Genomic DNA, 27209 nt, shown 5'->3' with positions numbered 1-27209 from the left:
TTTACGTGATGCTACCATTCGTCGTGTTAGGTGTCCGTAAAGCGTTTTATAGGGAACCTAGTTGTCCGCAGTGTCTCACCGGTGGCCGTGAGCCAAAACTTTGAAAAGGGCTGAAACTGTATATAACTTCAGTCAACGATATCTGCTAACAGCTAACGTTCGTAAAGTATTTACTTTAAGTTTCAACCGAATTTGAATCGAAGTTTTAGCCTTTTTCAAAGTTTCAGCTTATCGCCACCAGAGAGCGCTGCCGATACCTTCATACTGCATACCACTGTGTGTATGAGAGATCAGTGCTACATGCCAGTCACACCCTTGGTAGGCATCTCGAAAATCAGTGAAGTCTCGAGGCTCCACTTTACTAACTGCGCACTGAAGTCGGTACAGTAGCTCAGCTTCAAGAGCATCGACGTCGGTCAAAGGCTCATTTCCGTATTCAGTCTATTCCGATTCTAAGTTTTGTGTACTTGGGTTTGGGAATCGCAGTTCCTGTTGGGACGTTCAAGATGGAGTCATTCGGAAGAAAAGTTGTATCGTATTGTCAGTAAAATAATTACTGACTATTTTCACTGATAATTTGGTAAGTCTTGAACAAATTGTCTAGCTTACATTACGCTTAAAAAATCTGGTATGAATAATTCCCTAAGAAATGCAGCAGACTCAGCGGACGTCACCGAAAATATTAACAGCTTCCCCAGTTAGAGCTGTATATTGAATACTTACACACCTTTCTTTATCCTCTACCTGATAGTTCAGTTATGTTTGCTAAATATTTTATGTCTTAATTGTATACATAAAACATCTACATTCCTCATCTTCCTCTCACTCTTCAGTTTACCACCTCCACGTTATTATGCGATTTGAAAATGGTAAAACCCATACTTATGCTTTCTGTAATGTATGTATGTAGACTCACTTTACGAATTTACCACTCCACGTAAACATACTCGTATTGTGGTACAGTGGTGAATGTATATATTTATGTTTGGTTTTCGATATTCTATAGGAAGATAAAAATGCTCACACGCTTACATTCACTTGCTACCACGTTTGTTATACAATTTTTCGTCTGGTAGCCCTCTGTGACTTAAGTTTTGAGGAAGGTGATTGCAGACCGAATTTCTCTGCATACAAGTTTTCCAATGTGGCTATAAGCATAAAGAAGTATAAAATAGAAACCAATATAAGTAATATATTTACAATTACTTTGCGTGTATAAATACTATTTGATTACAGCTTTCTTTTTGTTACCGACAGTGGTATGTAGATAGCTGAGCAGTAATATTAGCTAATAAAATAATCTGATAAACTAGTCAACATAGGTACCTATTAGTCGTAAGTAATCTAAAACGTAGATATAAATTTTCAGTTGCATTAATAATATCACGTCTAGTATAAGAATAATTATGCAGTACTGTGTTTGCGGTCGGTACGATTCTATGCCGTGTCAGTTACGCGCCAAATGAGCCCTGCTCTTTTTTGATAAAACATCTGCTGACGCATTTGTGTGATTTTTACCAGCATATGTTTAAGCTTTCCTAAATAACTGTGCAAAAATCAGTAAACGCATTTATATGTCTCATTGTACTTAATTATATCTCCGAAATATACCCAGACAATTTCTTTCCAATACGTGTGAACCATTGAGATTGTTCAGAGAAAAAAGAAGCAAAAATCGTATGGTCAACTGGTCTTCCAATGAGCAAGAGTTGTTGACCTTTTCTGGACTTATAAAACGCAACTCTAGGACCATTTTTATTAATTTTTCAAAATACATTATACATAAAATATTAGAATCGTCAAAAAATGTAACAGTGCCTTTGCCCCGGGGCAAATGGAGACTTCTGTGCAGAGTTAACGTTGGTTAATTCTTTGCATGTTACACGGTTTATCATCGGAAATCAATATTTTGAGTTACTGTGCAAATAGTGTTTTCAAAGACAAAATTGAACTACATGAAAAAAAGATTATCATAAATAAGTTGTAAAAAGCAAAGTTTTAAATCGCTCGGTAAGTAGCTGGAACAGGATCTAATTGTTCCAGCAAGTATAAATAATAATAAATCTGAGAATCCCTAAAATAGGTAATTAACTGAGATAATTTTAATCGGCTAATTAATCATCAAAAACTGTGACTTTCTATGTCATCGTTTTATTTCTGCAAGGCTCTTCGGTTAAGTAATCATGAAAATGTCTGATAGAATGCATAAGGAATGTGCTACTTTGATTGTATTTCAAAAAAATTACTGGGGTGCAGTGCAATAATAAACTCACAACTACAATTAGGATGAGTCACCCTATTCTAAATGAATTCTTCTGAGTCTAAACAGTAACTTCTGTATGCCAGCTTGATCGTAATAGTGTATTATCTTTTGCGTACCTCACATTTTGTAAAATGACAGAAACGTTTGTTGTCTTTATCATTGTGTGAATGATTAGAAGGAATTAAGCCGAATAAAGAATTTGTATAAGACTGATCTTTATAAGTATAAGTATCGATGGTAAGTAGACTGTGGTTTAACTGCATAAGAAAAGCACAAGTTTGATAAAAGTTTTTGGTGGAAAGAAGAAGCTTATCTGCGATTCATTCAGTGAATTTTGTATCTGATTGCATATTGGTGGTTTCAGAGCGTGTTATGGAAGGATATTCTGCGTTTGGAAGTACAATGCCAAACTTCGATGATCTTGATATTGAGGGACGGAATCCCTCCCGCTTGTCTGAAGCAGATAGAGAAAAGGTAACAGCTACGATATGCCTGGCGTTTGAACAATAAATATGAATGTAAAAAAGTATCGCTCAATTATGCATATACCTTAAATATCATTGTATGTGGCAATTGATAATATACATGTATTGAACAGAAAATATGTAATACAGTTGTCATTTTAGTGACTAAAACGCTATATCTACAATGGAAGATCATTGGTTGCTACCAGCACATCTAAAACGTGATATAAATAGTTACCTTGGTTCAAATCAGTGCAGTGCACCAATTATACGTCATTAAGTGTTGACGCTGACGAAGGAGGTGTACATGTGAAGAGAAGTGGATCACATTGTTCCTGTTTAATGTTAAATTGACTGAAAGATCCAATCTGTACATAATAGAAGAGTGCTAAACTTGGAAAAACAATACAGGGATGAAATCTCATTCATTTCTGAAAAAAAAAATTGCTTCGAAAATGCTTCAGATTTTTGTGCTGCGTTATTATATATTTCAATTATACTTTTAGCGTGTGTAGTTGCACATTTTATCCTGTTGTAGGGAGTAAAGTAACATCTGTTGCATTCTTATATCAATTAATTGTATATGTGCCCCGCAGGAGGAACTTGACCATAAAAGGTTGATGCGTAGCAGTGTTACCGCTGAGGATGGAACTCGCAGACCTGTTTACTCGCATACCGATGACGGTGATATTTGGTGTCACATTTGCAATATTGCATTGTTTGGAGCCCACAAGCTCATTAGTCACAACTCTTGCAATCGACACAAGATAAAATTAGACGAATGGCCATATCCCGTTCTACTGTGGTCCAAAAGATCAGACATAGTGAAAAAGTCAGCACCTGCTCCAACCGAAGCTATCGGTGATGCATTAGCGCCTGGAGAACCGGTACCACCAGGTATGGAGGACCAAATGACCAGAACCACTACGATACAAGTCAGCCTGGATAGACATCGTAGTTCTCCTCTTGTGGGCTTGGAATACCTTTTGGAATTGATTGACAATGACTCGTGCGAGCCGAGTTATACTTGTGTTCTCTGTGACAAAAGAGGCGATCCTCGGACTGTAATGGCTCATATTACGAGTTACAATCATCGCATTACATACTTGAATCGGCACTTTCCCACAATATCTCGTGCAATCACAGAACTACCGCGTACCCCTAATTATAAACGTGGAGCAAATGAAATTTCTGTGCTAGTCGCAAAGAAGATTGAAGAACGTTTTGGCAGGCTTCAGCCCCAGTTGGTGGATAAAAATCAGTTTGAGAAGAACAAGATGCAGTACATCAAAAGAGTCTACCAAGACTATCACTTTAGGTAGGTCTGACCAATCTTTACCGCATTAGAATACCGTAGATACTAAAGTACCGATGCGCAAATTTCTACCTACGGAATTCAGATTATAAGCAATGTTGACAGTTTTAATTTCAAATAATACGAGCGCAATAAATCAATGTGGCTGTTTCCTACGTGCAGGGAAACGCCCGAATTAACATTTATGGAAGTTTACGATGTGCGGTGGGTAACGAACTTCGATGAAAAGATGGCTGAAATTGGTGGTGGATCTAAGAAAGGTGAGTATGATAATTTATTTTTAATTCGAAAATTAATATTTACCTACTCTAACAATTGACGTTTATCTTCGAAATGTTTCATATGAAGAATCTTCAGTTCCAGAAGAAAAGGTAGAAGACAAACACAAGAAAGATGAAAATAAAACTGATAAATCATCGCCCAAAAAAGTAGAATCAAAAACAGATACCACCAAGTCGTAAGTTGAATATATCACGTATTACACACATTAATGAATATTCCAAGTCATAGATTTTTATTCTTTTAGTGTATTTCAACAATATTCAATTTCTCACAAACAAGTTTGTCGATATAAAAATAATTCACTGTGTGTGAAATTTTTTTTTATTTTGACACACCAATGAAATTCATATAGTTTTTAATTTAAAAAATCCTCAGTGTGTACGGGTACCTGGAAATATTTTATAATAATTTGTTCAGCGTTGGAATCGAATAATATCTAAATAATGTCCACTGATTGTTGCGTGAAATGAAGTGCATATGTCTTACAGAGGATTCAAGATTCGTATTGTTGCGAAGGACAAAATGAGCTTGCGGAACGTTGAAAAGAATGAGGATGAGTCCAAAAAAACTCCTGCAGTTAGACCATCGGACGATACAAAATCCCTCTCCTCGGTATCTAGCATATCTAGTAGTCCATCGCCTTCGCGTTCTCGATCTCGCACTCCACCCAGAGGTAGGAAACTTAGTTCATTCGACAAGAGTAATCGTTATCGGTACAGAAAACATTCCAGGGACAGATCGCGTTCTCATTCACTAGAACCCACTAAAGAAAGGGACAAGTGGGATAAGTATAGAGATCAAATTAGACGTGCCGAAGAGGCATTGGACAGAGCGCTCAAATTTCATGAGAAAAATCCAGAGAAACATCCTGCATATCCAGACGAATGGAAAAAGTTTTGGAATAGAAGGTACAAAGAGCTACAGGCAGAAGGAAAAGATCCAAGTAAGCATGATTTCAAGCCTGAGTGGATCGAATTCTGGAATAAAAGGATGCGCGAAATGCATAATGATCAACTGAAACAGAGAAAGGAAGAAATTCGAAAAAGATTAGAATTGCCCGAAGATAAACCTCCAGAAAAATGGACATCATCTACGAAACGAGAGCGTTCACCAGTAATAAAACGTAGACATCGCGTCGATAGCGATGACGATGTAGAATATGTTGGTACAAGAACACTGAAAACTGAATATCATGAGCGCCATGATTCACGGGATAGAGAATATACGTATGCCTATCCTCGGGGAAGAGGATCTTACAGAGGCTATTATCCCAGAGTAGCTACAAGGCCTCGATACTATGCTACACCGTACCCTGTTAAAGATAAATCGCCAAGTCCAATAGCCAAGGAAGAGCCACTCAGTGAAGATCTGGAAATTGTTGGGCTTCTACGTCTACTGACAGCTTTAGAAGGACAGCTCGGCTCGCTCGGTCCCAAGGTAGTTTCCTTGTTATCCAAAGCTTTGGCGGCTGAAAAAGCACAGCCAAATTCTGCGGAGGAACTCTTGTTTGACGAAGATGTCAACGTATTATTTGAAACAGTGAAAGAAAAATTGAAAGGCCAACTGTTTGCTGGAATGATTGAAAAAATGGCCATTTCAGCAACTAAATCAGCAATACAAAACATTGCCCAGTTGTTGCACAAGGCTGCTGAAACCAAGCGAAAGCGTGATGAAGAAGCGAAGAAGAGAAAAATACTAGAACTATTAGAACCTAAACCACCCACTTATGTTAGTAGAACTATCTTGCCGCGATCTGTTGAGGTAACGCCAATTAAATCCGAGCCAGTTAGTGTGCCCGGCGTGGGTTCGGTTGATAAAGTTGCCATTGCGCAGCAAATTGCTGCTGCTCTAATAGCTCAGGGAAGAACGAATGTGTCTCACGATGAATTGGAAACTTTAATAAATGCAGTGGTTGGAATGGCCGAAGCATCAAAACAGTGCAATAAGCCAGTTACAGCAGCTGATTTTGTCAAAAGCTTGGCGCAACAAAGCGATCCGCCAAAACCAGCTGGTCCGGAAGCTCAAGCTGCTAGAATGGAATCTTTATCAGATTCTGATCTCAAAACTCTACTTCAGAACTTTAAGGACCTGAGTACAGACGAGCAACATGGACTTATAAATTTCCTTAAGAAACTTGAAGCAACCGATCCTGCACGGGTTGAAAAGTTAAGAGGATTTGTAAATCTGGGTACTCCTGCAGCTCCATCACCAATAAAAAAGCCTGTAAAGTCACCTACCCCGGAAGCAGAGCCGCCGATAACAAGACCTAGTAAAAGTAGCTCTCCATTCTCAACACGAAAAGGAATTCAAAATCCGACAGATGACGAGGACAAGTGGAAACCTAAATTAGATATGTTTGCTGAAGATGATGAAGAAATGGAAAAGAAAAAGGTAGCAGAAAAGACTAAGGAAAAGTTGGATTTGTCCGATGACGATGACGACTACACGTTTGAAGATATTTACAAAGCAGCTGACAAAAATGTTAATGAGAATGAAAAAGCTAAGAAAAAATCACGTTCCTATTCGAGATCGCGCTCAAATTCGCCTGGATCATGGTCCAGATCGCGTTCACGATCGCCACGAACGAAACCTGTAGAGGTTCCAAAAAGCAATGATCCCAATGCTATTCTCAATGAGACAAAGAGACTTATTGCCAATATTATGGGTGAACTCCCGAATAAATATGTGCCAAAGTCTCACTTGCAATCTCCTATTTCCGCTAAAGAAGATCGTGAAACATTGTCAAGAGATCTAAAGTCAACCATGGAATTAGGGCCCCCTGGCACCAGTTCTATGACTCTTTCAAATCCTTACGAACAAATTTGTAATCCTAATCAACCTAATCAACGTTCTTTGCAGGAAACTCAAGCCCCACAATCATATTCTAATATGCAAAACCAATTCCAAACCTACCCTCCACAACAGACCTACAACAACAATCCTGGTTATAATATGAACAATGGGTACAACTATAATCCAGGATATGGAAATATAGGAAATCAAAATGCTTATGGTACACCCCAGATTGCACAAAATCAATACCCTCAAATCCCTCAACAGGGATACCCTGCTTACGGCGGACCACCGCCATTGTCTAGTTATCCTCCACAACAGCAGCAGCAACAACAATATGGGAATTATCCGCCACAGCAACGTTTTTACTAGTGAAGACGGACGGTCATACGATGATAATATAACTTGCACCAATTACTTCCAAACTATCCCTTTGGTGCAGAATCACATCAAGCCGTGTTTTCGTAACTCAATACTATTTTTTCTGAGTTGCAGTGTCCATATTCTACACTGATAGCCAAAAAAATATTGTGATTACCTGGTGTAATAGAGTTATGACGAGAAATGCAACTGACGTATTCGTTGTTTTAATAGAAATCGATTTTACTGATATGATTCTCGGCAATGTTTCTTCTTTCACATTCATCGATACCATGAACATTCATACAATAGGATACTGAAGAATTATACATAATGAAAAGCTCAATTGTTGGCATACTAAAGGAAATTCAAATGATTTCTTCACTTTGGTGTCATTTTATGCACGACAGATATTTCTCATTGAATTTCGTATATATGCATGTAATTATTGTCATGAGTTATTATTATGTTTGATTTTAATCTCGATGTAGGTTAATGAGGTTTAATTATTACTGCAAATGATGAAAATTGTCTACACGCAGGCAGTACCTAATAAACATGATAATATTTGGTATCGGTATCGTCTTACATGTATAAAAATCATATTAATGTACATCATAAAAATTATAAGTCAAAATCTTCATTGTACATAAATCATCAGTTTCAGTTCATAATTCCATTAAATAATTCGATATTGGAATATTCGAAAAATAATACTAGTATCTGAATTTTATTTCTTGGGTAAGCTGTAAACATTTCAAATAGAATATTAAACAATCACTGATTTATTTGGTATATGTAGATCGGTAAGGAAATTGTATTTTCTTCTTTCGACGTCAATTTATTCAACAATTTTTAGTACAAGTGAACAATGTAGCTTGTTTCAAAGTTTAATTACTGTTAGTGACGGAAATAAGCTCGAAACCTTACTCTTTCTCTGCCTTATTTAGTCACGTTTGTCCATTTGAATTTATGCTTTCTAATTTCATGATTAACAAAAGTTCTATAAAGTTGTTATAAAATAATTACACATTACAAAAAGAATGTACTGTTTTTTATTCACAGGGTGTATTTAAATCATGTATGTACGTAGTATAGGTATCCAGGATTCATAGAAATAATACTTTTTGTAAATAACAGTGACCACAAAAGTCTAGATACTCAAAAATAAGAATATGATTATTCTTTATTTTTCGATATACTAACGATTCTGAATTCAATTTTACCAGTTTGAATACAAGTTACCTTAGGTTGACATTGAAAGTACACATTGGTGTAAAACACATCTCGTCTCTGACAGATCTTACAACCACAAGTATGTTCACTTGAAACAAGTGAAAATTAAATCTGCAGTTTAATTTAAATAAAAATTTGGTACATCAAGAATGTCTAATTTTTCTCTGTACAGACTTTATTTTACTACGTTCGATATTAATATTACTGAGGATAATAATCATAGACAGTAAAAAAATTTTTCGTTAAAAACGAAGCTAGTCATTAGTGAATCAATAATACAATATAAATGTTTTTGTCTGAAGTAATCATAGAAAACCACAAGTGAAAGTCTATTCTTTCCGAAATTTCTTTAAATAATTACAAAGTTTGGCGTGGTTCAACAAAATGTTACAAAACACGTACTGAAGAGAATGCGTTTTTTTTTTTTTTTTAGGTATATGAATGAAAGAAGTGAATAATTAGATATAGTAACATGTGGTATTATAGCACTTTATTTTAGCAGTTTGGGTAATCATTATTTATAGCAAGCGGCTGACATTGCACATTGACTAGAGAGTTACAAGGATTCAGTCTAAGTTATTCTTCCGTCTCTCCCTTGAATGGAGACCCACGGCCATATCACAAACAATGAAATAAATTAAACAAGCATACAACGTGATAGTACATATTTACAGAAAATAAAAAATATCAATTTTCAACTTAAGTCAAGACACATTAACTACTTGGGTACTAGTCCTCTAGTTTTAGGGTAAACTGGCGTTGGTATCTGCTGAACCTTATTAACAACGCTTCTAGGACGAACTTTTGCCGATTGTAGGCGTGGCTTAGATCTGAGTCTTGCATCGGAAGCATCTACGTCAATGTCACCTTCGTCACGCAACGCTTCTTCAAGAACAGCTTGAATCGTTGGAGCTATCACCGGGCCCTGATAATCCAGCGTTGTTCTAGGCGGCATATCCAATTCCAAGTTCAAGATATTTTCTCCGGCATAACGATGACCTTTCCCCATAGCAAGGGCAATTTTTGCATATTCCGATATCGGTCTGCGAGCACCAGGGACGGATGTGGGCCGTTTTATAAGATCAACGCTTGAAGGTTCGGGCTCTTTTACAACCCAACAATCTTCATCCTCGTCAAATCGTACTCTGGAGAGAATTTTGTGCTTCTCTTCAACTGGAATAAAATTATCGATAATGAGGTACTTTAGCTTCAACTCTTTAATTAATTCATTTTGCGTTTCCTCTAGATCCCTTCGATCTCTGTTGAATTCTCCGGTGACGTCGTGCAGTTCCTGTTTCAGTGCTTGAAGCTTGGCAAAACATTTTCTCAATTTTCTAGATTTCACATCTACTTCTTGCTGCAGAGTTGTATATGTTTCTCTGACGCCAGAGGTAGTGACCTCCTCCTCTTCTAACTTTTGCTGCATTTCCACTTCTCGTTTTTTACGCTCTGCAATTTCTATAGCTCTTTGTTCGAGAGCTTTCTGCTGCTCGTTTGTGTGATCAATAATATTTTTACCACCGCAAAGCATTTTACTTTCCAGATCTTTTATTCTGAGGACTAAAAATTCAGTCTCCTGTTTTTCAGTTTTCAAAAGTTCTGCAATCAGTTTCTTGTCAGCTTCAGTAACTTTATTATCATCTCTGCTGTCTTCTGTTTCAGAATCTGAATCCGGACTTCCATCTTCTTTCTTCTTCTTTGATTTCCTCTTCTTACGCTGTACTGTTTCTTTCAGTGCAAGTTTTTCTTTAAGCCGATTTATTTCCTCTTGATATTGCCTCAACAAAGCATCTTTAGGATCCTCGTTGATTCTCGGTTTATTTTTAATATTCTTTGCTCGATTTGCGTATCGTAAAGTCGTAAGACTCTCATCATAGTTATAGCTTGCCGGTCCTATATTAGCTACCATAATAGTCTTAGAATTTCCCCCAAGTGAATCTTGCAAAAGTCTCGTGAGTTTTGAGTCCCGATATGGAATATGCGTCGTTTTACCATCAACCAACGCAGAGATCACATTACCGAGCGCGGATAGACTTAAATTAATTTTACTAGCTTCCTTTAATCTCTCGCCACTCGCGCCAGTCTTACTTTGTCTTTCGCTGCCTGCTAAATCAACCAAATTTAGTCTGCCAACCCTGATCCCAGCGCTGTCTCCGATGGTCCCCATTTCTATGGTTATTAAAAAAATTGCATGAGACCTGGAGCTATGCTCATTCATGTTGGTAGCTCCGATTGTTCTATTCTGATTCCCCATGTTCATTAGTTGTTGAATTTCAGCTGCACTTTTGCACACAGAAGTTGATAGATCCTTTACAAAAACTCCTGTGTCTGGTTTTTCCTTTAGTTCGAACCTCAGGCTTTGATCACGATGCAAGAGGTCCCTTATTTCTTCTTGATAAATTTCCAGGTAGCTCGCACGAACCAGATACTGCATATTTTCTGTTCTACTAATGTGGCTGAAAATGTGATCGAATGACCTTGGGATGATTCCTCGCCGTTCAGGATCCGCCCTAATGCCTTCCATTGTAAAAGTTTTCCCCGTTCCAGTTTGCCCGTAGGCAAATATTGTCCCGTTGAAACCGTCCAATACGGAAGAAACCAAGGGCCGAACAGTTTCCTCGTACAAGTCCTGCTGTCTTGAGTGCCAGTCGTAAACGGCATCAAATGTAAACACTTTGACGTTATCCTTGGACGGATCTTCGCGGGGATTTCGGATCTCCACTACTCCTCGGGATGGAACGACGTCTACAACTCTGGTGTGTCCTCTGGCCGTCTCCTTTTCGTCCATTGGTCTGCATCGTACGACGACTTGAACACACTGCGTCCCACCATCCATCGCAAGGGATCTGGCGCTGCGTTTTTTGAGGGTTTTGTCCGACTTCTCCATGTCGATGGTTGCGAATTACAGTTAAACGCTGATTGAGTAATTTCACGAGTATTATAAGCAGATCGAATATCGGTCGGGTTTAATATTAATTTAACGGGGTGTGCCTGATGTGAGTTTCAGGATACGTAATATATACTTATTTTTCTTTGAATTTTTTTCTTTTGTCTTTTTAGCTGAGTATTACGCTTACTTCGATAGATCCGGGAGCGTGTTTATCGTCGCTCTGTTTTCTCCTTCTCAAGACACGTCACGCACGAAGAAGGGTAATTCGTTGCCGTTTTGCCCTCCTCCTCGAGATATTGATCCATTGTTTGGTTCTAGGACGACTCTCTTCCACTGTCAACATCTACCCATTACGCATTGCGTGGTTATGTGCTCGACTTGTTTATCACTAATTGCGTAGGGTAGAGTATACATCGGGGCTCTGAATCCCACGTATTTCACTGCAAAGCATAGTTTTCGTCAACGCTTAACGACACCGAACTGCGCCCGTCGCATTGCGCGTATTTTGACAGAACCCGAAGACAGCCAGCAGACTGGCAAACACTGTCGCTGCCGACCCTGCGCGGTGAAGGGAGCCGTCAAATCAACCAGATCGATGTCTCGATTTGTATTTGTACACGAGCGTGCGCGACATGCGTGTGTTAAATATCGAATTTCTCGTCGAACATAACGTTACGTGAAGGACGTCGTTTCGTAGACACTTTCAAAGCGTTTGGCACGACTTTACCGTTCTGCTAATCTGCTAAGTAGTATGTATATGTAATAGTTTTCACGTAGATAATAATTCGTAAATTTAGCCCAATTATTCACCGAGTACTTAGCGTTCCAACTTAGATCTCTAAAGGTAAGAATACAGTCTAATTATACATGGCTAGCCCATCAATTCAGTTCATATTAGGGTTATGTTCACACCATTGCACATCACTTTTAGACTGCATCGTCCCTATCGATCACTGTGTTTTCTGTTAATCGAGCTAATTACCTGTGCTGCTGATATATTTCTGACTATTAAAATTATGCAAGCTTACATGTGAACTTTTTGCATGACATATACAGACGTGCCTCACGTAAAACGACACATATAATTTCGATTTTCACAATAAAATATTTCCCACGAAAATTTCAAGCTTACAAGTCACGTATATAGGTATGTACTTATTACATCCATGCAAGATACGGAGAGAAACTTTTATCATATTACTTTGTTCCTAAATAATCTCGGCAGCTTACCATTTAGCGATTTTTTTCTAATGTTGTTTCTAAAGTGAAACTGGGCGTGTTTCAATAATCAAATCACAGCTGTTGTCGCTGTTGCTAAAAAGAAATGTTTGACTTTGACCTATTTTCAACCATACAACAGCAATACCGCGCCTCTAAGTATAAGAACAGCAAATGTGTGTGCTGGAGATACGAGTCACAACATAATATTCATTTATTTGTCACTGATATTCCCATAATATTTTGATTCGGGTTAGCTAGATTGATGTCAACGTTTGCTGCAATAGAAGTGTTGATAAAAAAATACAGCTCTTATCTGAGTAATCCATTCTGAGCTTAATATCTCAGAAATAACATCTGACTATTTATTGCGCTGTCTTATAAATGGTAGTTATTTTCCCTGCGAGCCTTTTTCAAATTTTTTTTTCAATCTATCAATTATATGCATATGTGGAGAAATGGGCATTGCATCATTATACGTAATTTTTTTCTAATGAACAATAAAATTATTTCACAAATATAATCTCAATTTGGTTGTAATTTGTGTTCCAGTAAATAATGAGGCTGTGGTTGGTAGCGCTACATATAGCGCTTGTTGGTACAAATTTATGGGTGACAGCACACTTCCAAGAGGAGCTACCCGAAGACAATGAATTTGCAGAATTTGAGGATTTTGAGGAAGAAAAACCAAACCTTGGCGTGCCTGATGATTTAGTCGAACAATTTAGTGAGGCCGAATTAACTGATGGATTCGAAGAAGACGACGTACTAGTCGAAGACGGAGATAGCGAGTTTGATCATTTCCAAGATGAGGAAGAATTTGAAGGATTAGATGCAACCGGAATCAACGCTGGCCCTAAATCAGACGAGCCATCTACGTTAACGATCACAAAAGTTCCGCTTCACCTGCGCGCAAGATGGGATAGTTTCTATTTAGAGATTCTTATGGTTGCTGGGCTACTTGTTTATTTCATAAATTACATAGCTGGTAGATCTAAAAATTGTAGGATTGCCGAAACATGGTTGAACGACCATAAACAGTTGCTCCTAGACAATTTTTCATTGGTGGGTGACACTGGCAAACTGAATGATGAAGTCTCTGAAAACGGATTACTCAAAGAAAGCGAATCTCAGTATAGTTTATATTGCTCTGGTAGAGTAGGATGTGAATCAATGTTGATAGAATTGAAGTTGATCAAGAGGCAAGATCTGGTTGCAGTACTGGCACAACTAGTAAGACCACAAAACGATCACGTACACTTTAATATTGAATTGCCAAAAGATGATGTAGACACTTTTGTCTTAGCCATTGCGGCAAAGAGAACAGCCACGCATTTAGTAAGAGATATGGCAGATGTATGCGTTTATTGCCCTGAGAAGCGGCCTGGAGAAAAGTTTGGTCTTCCAGTTGGATTCTATGTTATGTCAGAAATTGCTGAGGCAGCATCTGCTATCTTGGATACCAGAGTATTACAAGCATTTACAAAGTATGCTCCATATATCGACTATATTCATATTAGCGACCAATTCAGTGGACCCAAACAACAGGAGTATGTATAACATATTTTTTCGTATCCTACAATTCACTAACGTACTATCTGAGTTCTTGATAAGATTCAGTTGTAGATAAGCAGAAATTAATTCATAAACTGGGTCAAATATTGTCTGCTGCAGACACATAAACGAATGAAAATCATTTGGCTATTTTCTTTATTTACAGAGATGCGTCGCAACTTAACATGCCTGAAGTAAAGAGGGTTCTTCTAGTTGGACTTAATATCAACATCAAAGGTCGAACATCTACTCCCGAAGCACAGGAGCAAATGCGACCATTGCTGCAGCTGACATTTTATCTGTTGGATAAATTACGTCGATTTAAATTATCCAAAGAGGTAAATCGTACTTTCAAAGTTGCAGTACTGATTACATAACTTACTAGATTTTTAACACCCGAGGACAAATTTTTTTTACCAACTGTAATTCAGTATAGGTTTATGCGAATTATGAAACTTAAAAATTCCGGTATCCTAAACATTTTTTAACAACTTTTCAAAGTCTGTCGAAACACTCTTTGTTGTCATATAAATAAAATGGGGCGGATTATTTAAAGTTACCAATAATTTCAGGGAAAAAATAAGGCTGACAAAAATCGTTTGCGAGTGGAGGAAGCTTTTCTAAAGACAACACATGCGGCCCGAGCTGAAGCGGCCGCGCAACGTCGTGAAGATCGCAGAAGAGCAGAAAAAGAAAGAATTCTACAGGAAGAAGATCCTGACAAGCAAAGAAAGTGGGAGGAAAAAGAGCAGCGGAGGCTCGCTAAAAAACGTGCACCGAGAATGAAACAACTTAAAGTTAAGGCATTGTGACATGGTTTCAAATATTTGGTACGTAAGGTTGCAAAATTTCTTTAGTCACAAACTGTTTCATACCTTGAACGATTATCGTATTTTCATATTGATAAGTAAATGGTTTTAGTCTAAAAAAATTTTCACTCATTGAAATCTCACAAAATAAAAGCAATACAAGTGAGATTTACATTAAAAACAAAGTACGTTGTGCATTTCACGTTAGTTAATTAATTGAATCGAGTGGGAAATGAACTGCTCCCCTACTTGTAATCAATTATGTGTGGAAATTGATACCAATGGTTTCCACTATAAGAAATCAGCGCTCTCCTTTTTATTTTATAGCATCGTGCTGTTTAATCAATACGGGTACTTTAACTAAATCGTTTTCAGAGTGTAAGAAAATTTACCTTCAAGAAAACGCCAATTACGTCGGCACATCCACATAATATTCGTTAATTTCTGCGCTCGGTTATTGATCGGTATTCCGTCAATTTTCTAGAAAGTATTACTTTGCAAGCGAAACGGTTTTAAACAAAATATCAATTGTAAACGAGGTTCAGATAGTTGCATTCAACAACCACAGTTAACGTATACAATTTCACTGCCTGAGCAACCCCCCTACGAGATTATTGAATTAATTTCTCTCATGAAGTAACGTGTCTTACGTTAGGTGTAATTTTCCAAGAATGCACTTCGTTCACGAACCGAAAAAATATACATACATACATGCATACATACATACATGTGCTTGTGAATGTATGTATGTATATGCCTTAACTATGTATCAATTCATGGAATAAAAGAATCGACTTATTATAATAAGTATAAATGGGGACTCTTTGGTTATTTAATTATTAATATACATCCACTAAATAGGTGTATTTATAGGAAAAGTAATTTAGGACCATCTAATTATTTTTTACAAACACTTGACAAGTCTCCCAAATCAGGAAGACAACGTTATGTGGACTGACTTTTTGATGATGGTATTGATTTATGAAATACTTGTCTCATACTTGCAATCAAAACATACCTTACATACTTGTGCACCACATGCAACATTCATGCCCAATATTCATGAATACTTTGAAGTTAGAGGTGAATCAATGTTTATTTCATATATGCACGTATCTATACAGGTAAATTAGCTTATTTAGTATTTATTGGGCGAGTGATTGAAATTGCGTAATATTTTTGTCATTGACTAAGATTAAATTTTCTAACTATAAATATGGTAACAATATAAAACATAATGCTCAGGTCTCTTGCTCTTTATAGTAATATATTCCTGATCGTTCTGTAACGATCTCAAAGAATTATATTCCAGCAATATAATTTACTTAACAGTATGTATAATGATTGGAATCTGTGCAATGGGTAATATTTTTATCATGATTATTAGTTGCATAGATACTCAATTTTATTTTCAGCCTCTGTGGCGGCACGCAGAAAGTAATTTGTCACGTATTGAACGTTCACCTTACTGGATTAACACCAGTGCTTAACGTATGATGCCATTTATACTCTAGCTCCTAAGGAATTCATGGGTATGTCAAATATTTTTAGTAGTATAAGTTTAAAACTCCTCAAAATCAGTATTTTACCAATCATTTGTTGGTAAAAAATAATATGGTGTAGAAAATTTATTTGAGAAAAGTATCACATATTTTTTGCTTGTTAGCATAAGGTATCCGGTAGCGACTAATGAAGTGAGAAAGTAAAGAAACTAAAAATTCTTCAGCTAAAATACTAAATTAAACTAAACTATCCTTGTACAACAGGGATTATTATCAACAGTAGCCAATTTTTCAAACCAACATGATTGAATCTATGATTTAGATTGAACCTCTATGTATTTTCCAGAGATTGGTTTGCTAGATACTTTTAACATTTCAACATTACGCTGAATTACAGTTTTTGCAAATAAAAAATCATTGTACGACACAAAATCGGATATCACTATGTTCAATCCGTCGCTGCCCGGTTTCTTATTGCGTATCCATGGTAAAGTATTATTTCTACAAACATCGACTAAATCTCTTTCTAAGTTTCCAAAAACATGCTTTACAACATAGAAAGTATCTGGTGTAAGTAAACATTGGGAAACAAAACCAGTTCTTGGATTTCTAGATTCTAGTGATTCGTCCAAAAATTTAATAAGGTGTACCGGGTTGACCGTATTTGGCCATGGAGTCACCCATAAACTACTGAACCAAAAATTAGTGTGATTCATCACAGCCACATTTCTATATATCACGAATACTTGGTACTTTTCTAAGGCAAGCCACTGCAGAGAAATGTGAGTAAAGCTTGGAAAGATTGGACACAGTTTTCCTTTGAATGTTCTTTCAATAATATTTATTAGCATATTGTGGAGAGAATCGTTGAATTGGTAAAAATGTTGGAAATCAAGAATCACAACTTCGCCAGGATGCGACGTAAGCCAATCAGCAATATCTTCAAGTGGTTCCTCAACTGCAGCTCCATACAATCCGTGTAAAAAACATATTTCATTTACACCATCTTTTCTTGCCACTCGCAGGTCGAGGTAACGAATTCCTCCGTTGAGTTGGGCTTTGATGTCATCATGTTGCGTTATCGACCAATTGAATATGACTGGCTTCGCTAGCATCTTGAAGCAGCCCAAGTGCCTCAAGAATTTTGGTCCATCGGGTCCAATCTCACCTTTCCGCGAAATTGTGTAGGTCATTGTATCATGTGAACCTGTTCATGTGTATTCAAATATATACTAACATCAGGCAATTGAAATTTTCTGATTTACAGCATCGATTTTTATTGAAGACATTTTTACACCATGACCTGACTTCGCATCAATCATAAAACAAATGAAAGTTGTACCTGAAGTCCATAGTTTTACTGTAACTCGAGTGACGGGCAAAAACAGTGCAAAAAATATGTGAACGAACTACTAAGTGACAACTTCAAGCAACAGTGGCAAAGTGACAAAAGCTGTGTTCAAAATATATTATCTTAAAAGTTGGCGGAGAATAGAAGAAAGAGAAATTGGACTCTACAACGAGCGTTGTCATCTACGTCATGAGAAAGGTAAATAAGATTTGAAATATTAAAAATTTACGTCGAGTAATAAGTTTTCGTTGTTTTCGTCGTTATGTATGTGCGTAGAAGACATAACCTAATTAGTGTTTAAATCCGGGTCAGCAGCCTCTGCGGTAACGCCTCCGGATAGGAAATATAGGCCGTGTTCGAAAATTGACTGACAGTACTGTCAGCAATCGTTTTTCTCTTTTGCGCTGCCGAGTTCATGGACAGCTCTGTCTCTGTTCTAGCGAATTTCTAGTATTGGCAGTCAATTTACGAACACGGCCATAATAGTTGATAAGCCAAACGTACCGGGTATGGCCAGATGATTTATGGGTAATGTTTTCAACTGTGGCGGGAGATCGGACATCCAGAATTCGAGATTTTTGTAAATCGCGGTCTCTTCGGGCGGAGCATCGTCGATGTTCTGCATACCGAAAACTCTCACTTAATTACAAACGATAAAACCACCTGGTTCAAGGACCGGAATAATGTCACTGACTGCTACTCGCAGGTGTTCCTTGTAGCAGGTTTGTGACGCAAATGTCAGCCGCAGCCGCGCGATCGTTGCGAAGCTGACCTCACGCGATTCCATCTACTCGTCGTCTAAGTTTTTCTCTCTCTCCTGCCGTCTATCGTGATTGTCGAAATCGAGTTTAGTATTTATTCGAGTCTTTGTTCCCTTCCCCCATTGCTACTAATGGCTTACACAGCAGTTCCCTGCAGATGTGAATTAGCGTTATTATTTCCCTTATCACACACGCCACCGAGCACGCAACGTTCACAGAATTTTGCGAATTTTCTTTTGTTGGCAAACAAAAGGATTTCAAACTGCCAATCCAGCATCCGAGCCAAAACGATACTGTCCGATAACGCGTTTGATATGCATACAAAAGACAAAGGAAAAGATAGTCCATTAATCAATATCCGCGTAGACATGTTTATTATACATATTATACATGTATTATTTGATTAACCGCACCAGGCTTTATCTTTTTCTCTTTCTGTCGCCTGCAATATTGATGGCTTGCAATCCGTCTTCGCGTGTTGCTTAGGCTGTAGGCTAAATACTAACACACAGGTCTACATCGTCGTTAACGCTTCGTATAACAATATTTATCTCTACTTATATAACTCGTCTATTTCTATTCGCATTTTCAATACTCACTATTTTTAACTATGTATTCACCGTTAACCTATAATTTACTTGAACTCGCCTCACCTGTGCATACTTTATTATATGCGTAATTTGTTCAGCTGTCAGCTTAACAATTTTTATATATTATTTTCCTCTTCAACACACACAATTGTTATTATTCTCACGACAATATCTGAAATTTTAACCAACGCGCGTTATGCTACATATGAAATTCTATCATGATTATGTATATTCACGCTTTCGTATACCTAGCATTGCGTAACTAATATACGTATGTCATACACTTCGCGCACTAAAATTAAAAATATTAAACAATTGATGCCGTGGCCAAGAGTTGAAAAAATACAAGAATACGAAATTATGGATATTACAAAAACCTGAGTCTTAAGCTGAAAGTTGGGCCTGTAGGTTTCATTTTCAATTTCGCATGTTTTTAAAACCCAAATTTAATCGTATTCAAATTTATATAATAAAACACTGAATCTTGGCTTCACGGGTATAACGAAATGTTATATCGATGGAATCAACCGCTACTCCACTAGCTGATACGTATTGTAAGCTGCATATAGTTAGGCACACCTGCTTCGGCAATCCTCTTTCGTTATTTCGCTGCTGCTTGCTATTCAATGCATAACTGAAATTCAAATTTTATACTAATCATCACAATTGTAAAGTATAATCTATTCGAATAAGCGTTATTCGATGTACACAGCTTATCAGTCAGTTTGTTATAGTTTCTCTGTTTTTTCAAACTCCAGTTGTTCAATGAGTAGAATGTTTGTTTTATCCTGATATCGATATATTCGACGTCAGTATACAAGATATTTTATATCCTCTTTGGTCAGCTCTGAAGAATTCTTTGTAGCGTTTTTCTTGCTTTCAACTCACGCATGTATAAACTCATTTCTTGAATATCCGAAGGTTTTCTTATGACTCCTGATCAACATAGGCGTAACAAAGAAACGGCGTATTGATTATACATCGACGCACAAGGCGGGGAGAAAAAGAACTTGTATTTCTTTGGGAATGCCTGATAAATAGAGTACAATATACAACAGCTATTTTATACTATGCAGGTATCACATGTATCAAACAACTTTCGTTACTAATGCATGTTTAATTTCCTGATCGTTCACGTGACTATTTCGTTTACCTTAGCCCGGCCGTTTTACCACAACAAAGAGAGAGAGATGTCTCGAGTAAATATTTTTTAAAGACACACATTTGCACTTTGCTAGTCACATGCGATCAATAATATTCATTGAGGTCAGTTTACATATAAGCCATATGTTAGAGAGAAAGTGTATACTATGTATGTGAAGAAGAAAAATAGGTAGTGACGTTGATTGTGAAGCTGGCAACCCGAGCCGCCAACTGTCAGGGCCGAATCCAAGCCCGAGGCCCCAGGACAGAAATTTTATTGTTTCGTTTCACTGACGATGCGGAGTAAGTGTAAACGTAAGGGACTTTATGCAGAAACAGTATACAAGTATTTAAATATGGAAGCAAAATGTGCGTTTCAAAGCAAACAAAAAAAAATTGTTTTTCTGGCAAAGAAACGAAGCTTCAAATCAACGTTTCTCCATGCAAGTAATCCACTCACGTACGTTTAATACATTTCGAACAAGCTGCATCTCTTCCACACGAACACGAAAATTCAATTTTTTCACTTGTACACTGTTTACGCCATGATTTTTTCACGTTTTCATTAGCCTTAAGATGTCAGTAAAGGAGACGTTGCTGTTGAAAACCAGCAGTATCTTTGGATAATTTCATTACAAGAGATTACGATTTTATTCGGAAGATGATTCTCTACAATCCCACAATTACATTTTTTCAACACATCACTATCTTCAAATCATTTTTCAAAACTATTCTGATATTGATTTTGATCAAGAAATTCAGTATTGTTATACTGAATTGATTATTGAGAGAGAAGAAAATATAAGATATGGTGAATATATAGCAGGTTATCTACAGAAAAAATGAGTTATCGTGGCCTGAGAAATTGAACAAGTTTATTGAATTTCTCACCGTTTTCAATCGAATTGAAATAGAAGAAAAACGATATCGAATCTCATGTCCTTAATGAGTAAAACCGTAATGTTTCACAATAATTTTAACTGTACCATCTCCTCATCTGCAATACAAAATCTTCGGTATCGGGGCCCCTGGCCCGCGATTCGTCCCTGAAAAGCGGCAAGTTTTAGTGTCATAAAATGCTCCGATGTCATTATTGTCTTATCCGTAAATGGGTCACGTTGCTTTAAATTCGTACAATGCGTCTCGTATATTTAATTGTAGAATGAATTCTCACGACAAAAGATTCGCCTTGACCCTCCACGAGGAACCCCCTGCGAATTACAACAGACCAGTGTTAAGTGGTAAGAGGTCATACTTCCTATGATTTGAAACTAATTCGAGGCTGACCATGGGTTGAAATATTCAATTTAGCTGAGTAATGGTCGTCGAGGTAAGGACGAGTTATTTATACATTACGGATCAAGGAATAAATAATTTAGTACAATTATAAGCCTTACGCCATTAACCTTGTGCCGAAATTATTGCTTTTCACAAAATCTTGTTTACCAACTTAAAAATTCTTAGAATTATGGTATCATGCACAGTCTATAAGTGCATGCCTGTAAAAAATTGGGCTAGCCTTACAGGCTCGTGTTTATGCAACTACCTTGGATGTTCTTGCAAGTAGCATTTCAACGATCACTAGATCATTGTACAATAACAACAAACCGAGCCAGATCGAATTCCCAGTTCATCGAGCACTGTTATTCAAGCCCAAGTGTTTAATTTTTTTCATCCTGAAAGTACCCTCTGAATTAATGTCGTTCGTCCAAACTCGTGAATATATGGTTTCCGGATCAGAAATTAAAGTCACATCGCGTTCGTCTCTTCCTCAATGTTCGTTGTTAATTGAATGTTGCGTGCGAATAGAGAGTCTGTGGCACATAATAGGCAAGGTGACCAAAGTGCTGTCCGCTCAGTTAGTACAGACTAGTACTACAGTATTTTTGCAACCGAGACTGACGAATAACGCGGGATATCAAGAATGACTGAATTTTCACTATAATTTAACTCTCGTAAACATCAGGTGCACAGTATGTAATTAACCAGAATGAACTGCGGCTTCCTGTTTGCGCTTTTATCAGTGTGTTCTGCACGAAGCTACACGGATTACAGGTAAATATTCAGTCATAACTTTATCATGCGATGAGTGATCGCGGGGGGTGGAACAAATTAGGCACAACGTCGGTAATTTAACACCTTCCATATCAAAACAGCACTGTAAAACCAAATTTCATTAGTATGACAAAGCGTTCTCAAACATCATTCGGGATCACAACTGACACGTTAAATGTTTATTTTTGTCACGTCACAACTAGCAGAGTTGTAAATCGTCGATACAATCAGCACATATTATACGTACTTCGTTTTATCAGGTATATAAGAAGAGCTAGGACTAACTGCAAAGAAATATGGATAGTTGTAGAATTTTATCATCGCGTGTTCCGAAAGCATCCTCTTGTACTCACCGATGTTTATATTTGCACGGTTTCTTTTATTTTTTTTTTCGTCAAACAGACACATATTGATGCAGATATGGACGTTTCTACCTATGATAAACTGAGTTATACATGAGATATTGTGTATTTTATCGTCGGATCATACGCCGGGCGCCTCACCTGCGGTGCTGATTGTGAGCTGTTTGTGCCGTACATATAATAATTATATCAGCCTTACGATTCGCAGAATATTTCGCTGCGCATAACTCGTTTCACAACAAGAATTTCCAAACACGCAAATTTCTACAGCTGAAATAATACTTGTACTTCATTCGATGTATCCACCGCGTTATTTGAACAAAAATATAGAAATAAAAAACATGTTCTTCGGGGATCTATCTTTGGGTCTGATACAGATGTGCAAATTTTCGATTGATTGAATCGGAACAAAACTTTTGCGTATAGGCATATTTATAAATTATTTTCGCATAACTTAATTGACTTGTAAACTGCGACAAACTTGAAAATGACTATCAATTTGCATCAAGTTTTTCGGATAAAGATATCGTTGTATTTTATTGTATAAAAGTAATCGATCTATCGTCATCGAAAACTGTGCCACGTGTCACATCTGTGTCGGTGTTCACGTGGCAAACGCGGCCACATATTTTCGTAAGTCACTTTTCTCCTTATTGCGATGAAAACTAAGTATAAGTGTGATCTTTGTACGCAATTAGCCTTTCACGAATAAGATAACGTTCATCCATCCTAGGTAAAGACCTAATGTAAAAGGCATATCTTATCCGTCGTTTCCCGTCGATATGCGCAATCAAAGATTTAGAGCGATATTCCAACTTTTCAAATTTCGTACCGAAGATTCCTTCTACCAATATTTATGCAAAGCACACCCCTTTTTCCTAGAAATTATTATCTAAAAATGAAAATGGACTATCAATTATTTTTCTTCTATTGTTAACAACAGCAATATTTAAATTTCGATGGGTTAACTTTACACACATTAGGAACCGAGGGGTAAACATATCCCAACATATATCGACCACTTTCCTACGCTTAATAAGATCAGTGAACCGTTTTTAGGTCGTGAGATAAATAAAATTCATTACACCTGTGCGTGCCGTGTTTTATATTTGAAGGCTGAGAGTTACCGCAATTGTAACTGTAAATAACAATTCAAGGCAGCTCATGTAGTTAAATAGATAAGACTGCAAACGTAGAAAAGAAAAAAAATGTATATGACCGATGACGAGAAATGGACTCCGTACCATTTTTTCTTCACCGTCATCCACTGATTAAGCTGATCGATTTGCGACACGTTTCACATGTCGTTGATTTCAATTCAACCTTGTTTACGCCTAGATAATAACCTCACGACCACAACGCGTCTTCTTAAGGTTCGTTCAATTCTCGAACTGCACGTAATGAATTTAAATTTCGGGCAATCCCTGATCAACTGTTCATTTTTTGACCCTTTATTAATTTTTTTTTTTTTTGTATTTGTATTTGTGATAATGGCCAGTCTTACGATTAACTTGTAGTTTTATTTTGCCACGAAATTGCACTCGCCGAAGGACCTGCCAACCATGTATATTAGGCATGGTACCAAGAACTCGATGAACTGCCTTCCCACTTGATACACGTGGATATAAAGTTCCCCAACCCGCGAAGCCATCAAGCCATTTCCACGAAACTTTTTCCCGAGAATATAAACAAGCCAGCCTCTAGAAATACTTCTGAAAGTTGATAACACAATTTGGACCAAACCACTTATACCATTTTCTCTGATTTCGCGCACACAATTTATCCTAATGACTTGCAGTCAGGTGCGTCGACCACAAGATGCACAATGAAATGGGAAGTGACAGATTATATGACTGAAATACAAGCGGTAGATACTTGTCCTCGGTTCGATAACCTTTGGCGATAATTTAATTGCATTTACAGCTGCGTTTGAACACTCAACGGAATATAACGTGTTATTTGAACGTCGAAATGTTGAGGCAATTATTTTGTTTCTTCATTTGTATCTAACACACTTTCATGCATTATACACATACAGTACATAACATGTTACCCCCACGTATTTACGTACTTCCATCTCTATGTACGTACATACATACATATTCTGTTAACGAAACGCTGGTCGAACCAATTGCACGATAGATAATGCGATGAACTTTCCGTGACCTCCGCGTAATACTTGTTTCGATTCGCTTATCGAAATTATCACATTTTTCCAGACAAGTTTATGGTACAAATTATTTCATTTCGTAATCGGTAGGTCAACGTGACGTCACGTTGCACAATGGTACACGTTAACCATCCTACTGCATTCTGGCAATAAGTTGTCGCAACGACCGTGGCCTCGGTTATACCTTCATGTGCGAATCTTGGCGACTAGGTTTTTTTTTTCTTTTTTTTTTCGACAACTTCTAGATCTCGAAGTCTACGCAAGCTTCGTTGACTCGAAAAAATATAATGGCACGAGTCTCTTATGCGTTGACCGAATTATGACGATTTGGAAAATTGCATAATGCGAACGAATTGAAAAGTTATACGAGAACAGTGTGTAACCACCGAACAGTTGCTGTATTGTCTTTGTCGACGTTTCCGTCACGCGATGACAAGTTACCAGATGTTAGCAAGCATCGCACGCTTTCTGGGTGTTATTCGTGGATATGCGTAAGCAGTCTACTTTTCGTCATGTCTTCCTCGTGTCATGTCACTCACTCTCTTCTCGGAAATCGGAATACTGTGCCAGAGGAAATGAATCTTGGTTTGTCCATGAAGGAGCTCTCACGATTTATAAGATTAAAACGCGAATCGAGATTGTGTATCGGATATTTCGCGCTTTCTCAATTCAAAAACATCCCGTGTCTGTTATTTCGATGACATATCAAAAGCGGTGTCGATACGCGAGACAAACGCTCGAACGGATCAAAGGACGACTTCAGACGCCTCAGCTTTCACGTTACTTCCATCAACGTAAATTTTTATATTTCTCGCAACTTTTCCAAACCGCTGCTGCAGATTAAGCAGATTGTATTTATAGCACTAGATCAATTATGTTGTAAAAAAAAAAAAAAAAAAATTGTAATTACCGCGATAAATGACGATAGAGGAAAACACGACGTCGCCTTGGATGGATCAGGATTAAGTCAGGATAACGAATGCGATAATCGATTTCTTAATTATACCTATGTGGTCGAACGAAGGGAACTGGCAGGAAGTTTATTACCATATCATCTCTCATATACGTACATTGTAGTTGTGATAATTTGAAAACGCTGCGAACTCATTGGACGCCGAAATAGACACGCCTCAGAAACACGTTTTTGTCTTATCACCGCGCTGCGTATCGCAACCACCCGCGAATATACCGTCGAGAAAGTTGTAGTACGGAGTGATCAGCGGCTGAGTTCGGTCCTCTCTCCCATATCGAAATTTCAAGCTTCCAATTCATTCATATCAGCTTCCTGAATCCATTTCAGGACTTTATCAATCAACGTACCAATAGCTGAGACATCGCGGTTATGGTACGTGACTGGGCTCTATGTATAACGAACTTCGCAATGCGATCAGCTCTTATTCGTAATTATCGATAACAAAGTATTCTCAACGAATAAATTTGATACTTGTTACAGGACGAAAGTCAGGCCAAGGATCCGACCCCATTAGCAATGCTCTTCGCAGGTGCGTGTACCTCAGTTTATTTAAATACCGGTATCCAGCTGGTATGCCAAAAGCCTTCGGCTTGGCAAATGCTGATGTGCAGGTAGCATATTTCGTAGGATTCGATGATTGCTGGATCGCGGGGGATCCAGGCTTCTGTCGAGGACGTGAGGCTCGTTTCTCACTTTTAGAAAAACGATCGGGGAACGTAACAGTCACGTTACGTCGACGTTTGATGGGCGCGTTGATTATTCTTGTCTTATAATTTTTTTTTTTTATATTTTTTCTCTACGGTCATATCACTGCAATTCAAACTCAAATGACGATGGACGCGGTTGTTGTTTGCGACTGACGACGCGTTTACGCGACTTCCCGTGGAAGTAAAAACGTTCGGTGGCATTTGCGCGAGAATCGGGTCAATTAAGTAACACGTATTCAAAAATTAAAACGTTCATGCGATAAACAGCGAGATGCCATTACAGCCAAACAACACGTTGGAACGATGTTTTGCAATTGATTTTAACACTGGCATTGCAAAACGTTTTACGCGCTATCGCAATCAGGCTTTTTTTATTATTTCAATTTTGAATTAACAAAGGCGTACTTGTGC

The 27209-nt window shown here is 37.6% G+C and overlaps 4 protein-coding genes across 13 annotated transcripts in view; 2 read left to right on the top strand and 2 right to left on the bottom strand.

Moving 5' to 3' along the window:
• Positions 1 to 299: 299 nt before the first annotated feature.
• Positions 300 to 15998, top strand: LOC124174674 (PAT complex subunit CCDC47-like). 6 transcript variants are annotated; one of them, XM_046554033.1, is made up of 6 exons: positions 300 to 580; positions 2628 to 2737; positions 3324 to 4045; positions 4205 to 4302; positions 4400 to 4499; positions 4813 to 8521. In XM_046554033.1, the coding sequence occupies exons 2-6, from the start codon at positions 2636 to 2638 to the stop codon at positions 7487 to 7489; spliced, it is 3699 nt and encodes a 1232-aa protein (XP_046409989.1). In that variant the 5' UTR covers positions 300 to 580; positions 2628 to 2635; the 3' UTR covers positions 7490 to 8521. The 6 variants fall into 6 exon arrangements, with proteins under 6 accessions (XP_046409989.1, XP_046409982.1, XP_046410001.1 ...); XM_046554026.1 differs by having other exon boundaries at positions 4391 to 4499; XM_046554045.1 differs by lacking the exon at positions 2628 to 2737 and having other exon boundaries at positions 4391 to 4499.
• On the bottom strand, positions 8303 to 12151 carry LOC124174692 (kinesin-like protein KIF3B). The gene is made up of 2 exons (XM_046554084.1): positions 11791 to 12151; positions 8303 to 11628 (listed from the first exon to the last, which is right to left on the bottom strand). Exon 2 carries the CDS (start codon positions 11598 to 11600, stop codon positions 9432 to 9434), a length of 2169 nt encoding a protein of 722 aa, XP_046410040.1. The 5' UTR covers positions 11601 to 11628; positions 11791 to 12151; the 3' UTR covers positions 8303 to 9431.
• An 848-nt stretch (positions 15999 to 16846) lies between the features above and the next one.
• Positions 16847 to 22906, bottom strand: LOC124174779 (PI-PLC X domain-containing protein 3). 4 transcript variants are annotated; one of them, XM_046554250.1, is made up of 4 exons: positions 22834 to 22906; positions 22078 to 22207; positions 18542 to 21742; positions 16847 to 17893 (listed from the first exon to the last, which is right to left on the bottom strand). In XM_046554250.1, the coding sequence occupies exons 3-4, from the start codon at positions 18660 to 18662 to the stop codon at positions 16998 to 17000; spliced, it is 1017 nt and encodes a 338-aa protein (XP_046410206.1). In that variant the 5' UTR covers positions 18663 to 21742; positions 22078 to 22207; positions 22834 to 22906; the 3' UTR covers positions 16847 to 16997. The 4 variants fall into 4 exon arrangements, with proteins under 4 accessions (XP_046410206.1, XP_046410215.1, XP_046410233.1 ...); XM_046554259.1 differs by lacking the exon at positions 22078 to 22207 and having other exon boundaries at positions 22834 to 22904; XM_046554277.1 differs by lacking the exons at positions 18542 to 21742; positions 22078 to 22207; positions 22834 to 22906 and adding an exon at positions 18267 to 18531.
• Positions 18212 to 27209, top strand: part of LOC124174736 (6-phosphofructo-2-kinase/fructose-2,6-bisphosphatase-like) — a 39999-nt gene continuing 31001 nt past the window's right edge. The window contains exons 1-2 of one of the 2 annotated variants that reach the window (XM_046554170.1): positions 18212 to 18235; positions 26572 to 26620. In XM_046554170.1, the coding sequence (XP_046410126.1) occupies positions 18227 to 18235; positions 26572 to 26620 (58 nt within the window). In that variant the 5' untranslated portion in view covers positions 18212 to 18226. Of the gene's footprint in view, positions 18236 to 26352; positions 26464 to 26571; positions 26621 to 27209 lie in introns of those variants that run through there. The other variant, XM_046554180.1, reaches the window with a different exon arrangement.

This window comes from Neodiprion fabricii, chromosome 1, assembly GCF_021155785.1.
Source record: "Neodiprion fabricii isolate iyNeoFabr1 chromosome 1, iyNeoFabr1.1, whole genome shotgun sequence".
In the NCBI taxonomy this organism is placed as follows: Eukaryota; Metazoa; Arthropoda; class Insecta; order Hymenoptera; family Diprionidae; genus Neodiprion; species Neodiprion fabricii.
The sequence above is the reverse complement of the archived record's forward strand: the minus strand, read 5'-3'. Positions and strand labels throughout refer to the sequence as shown.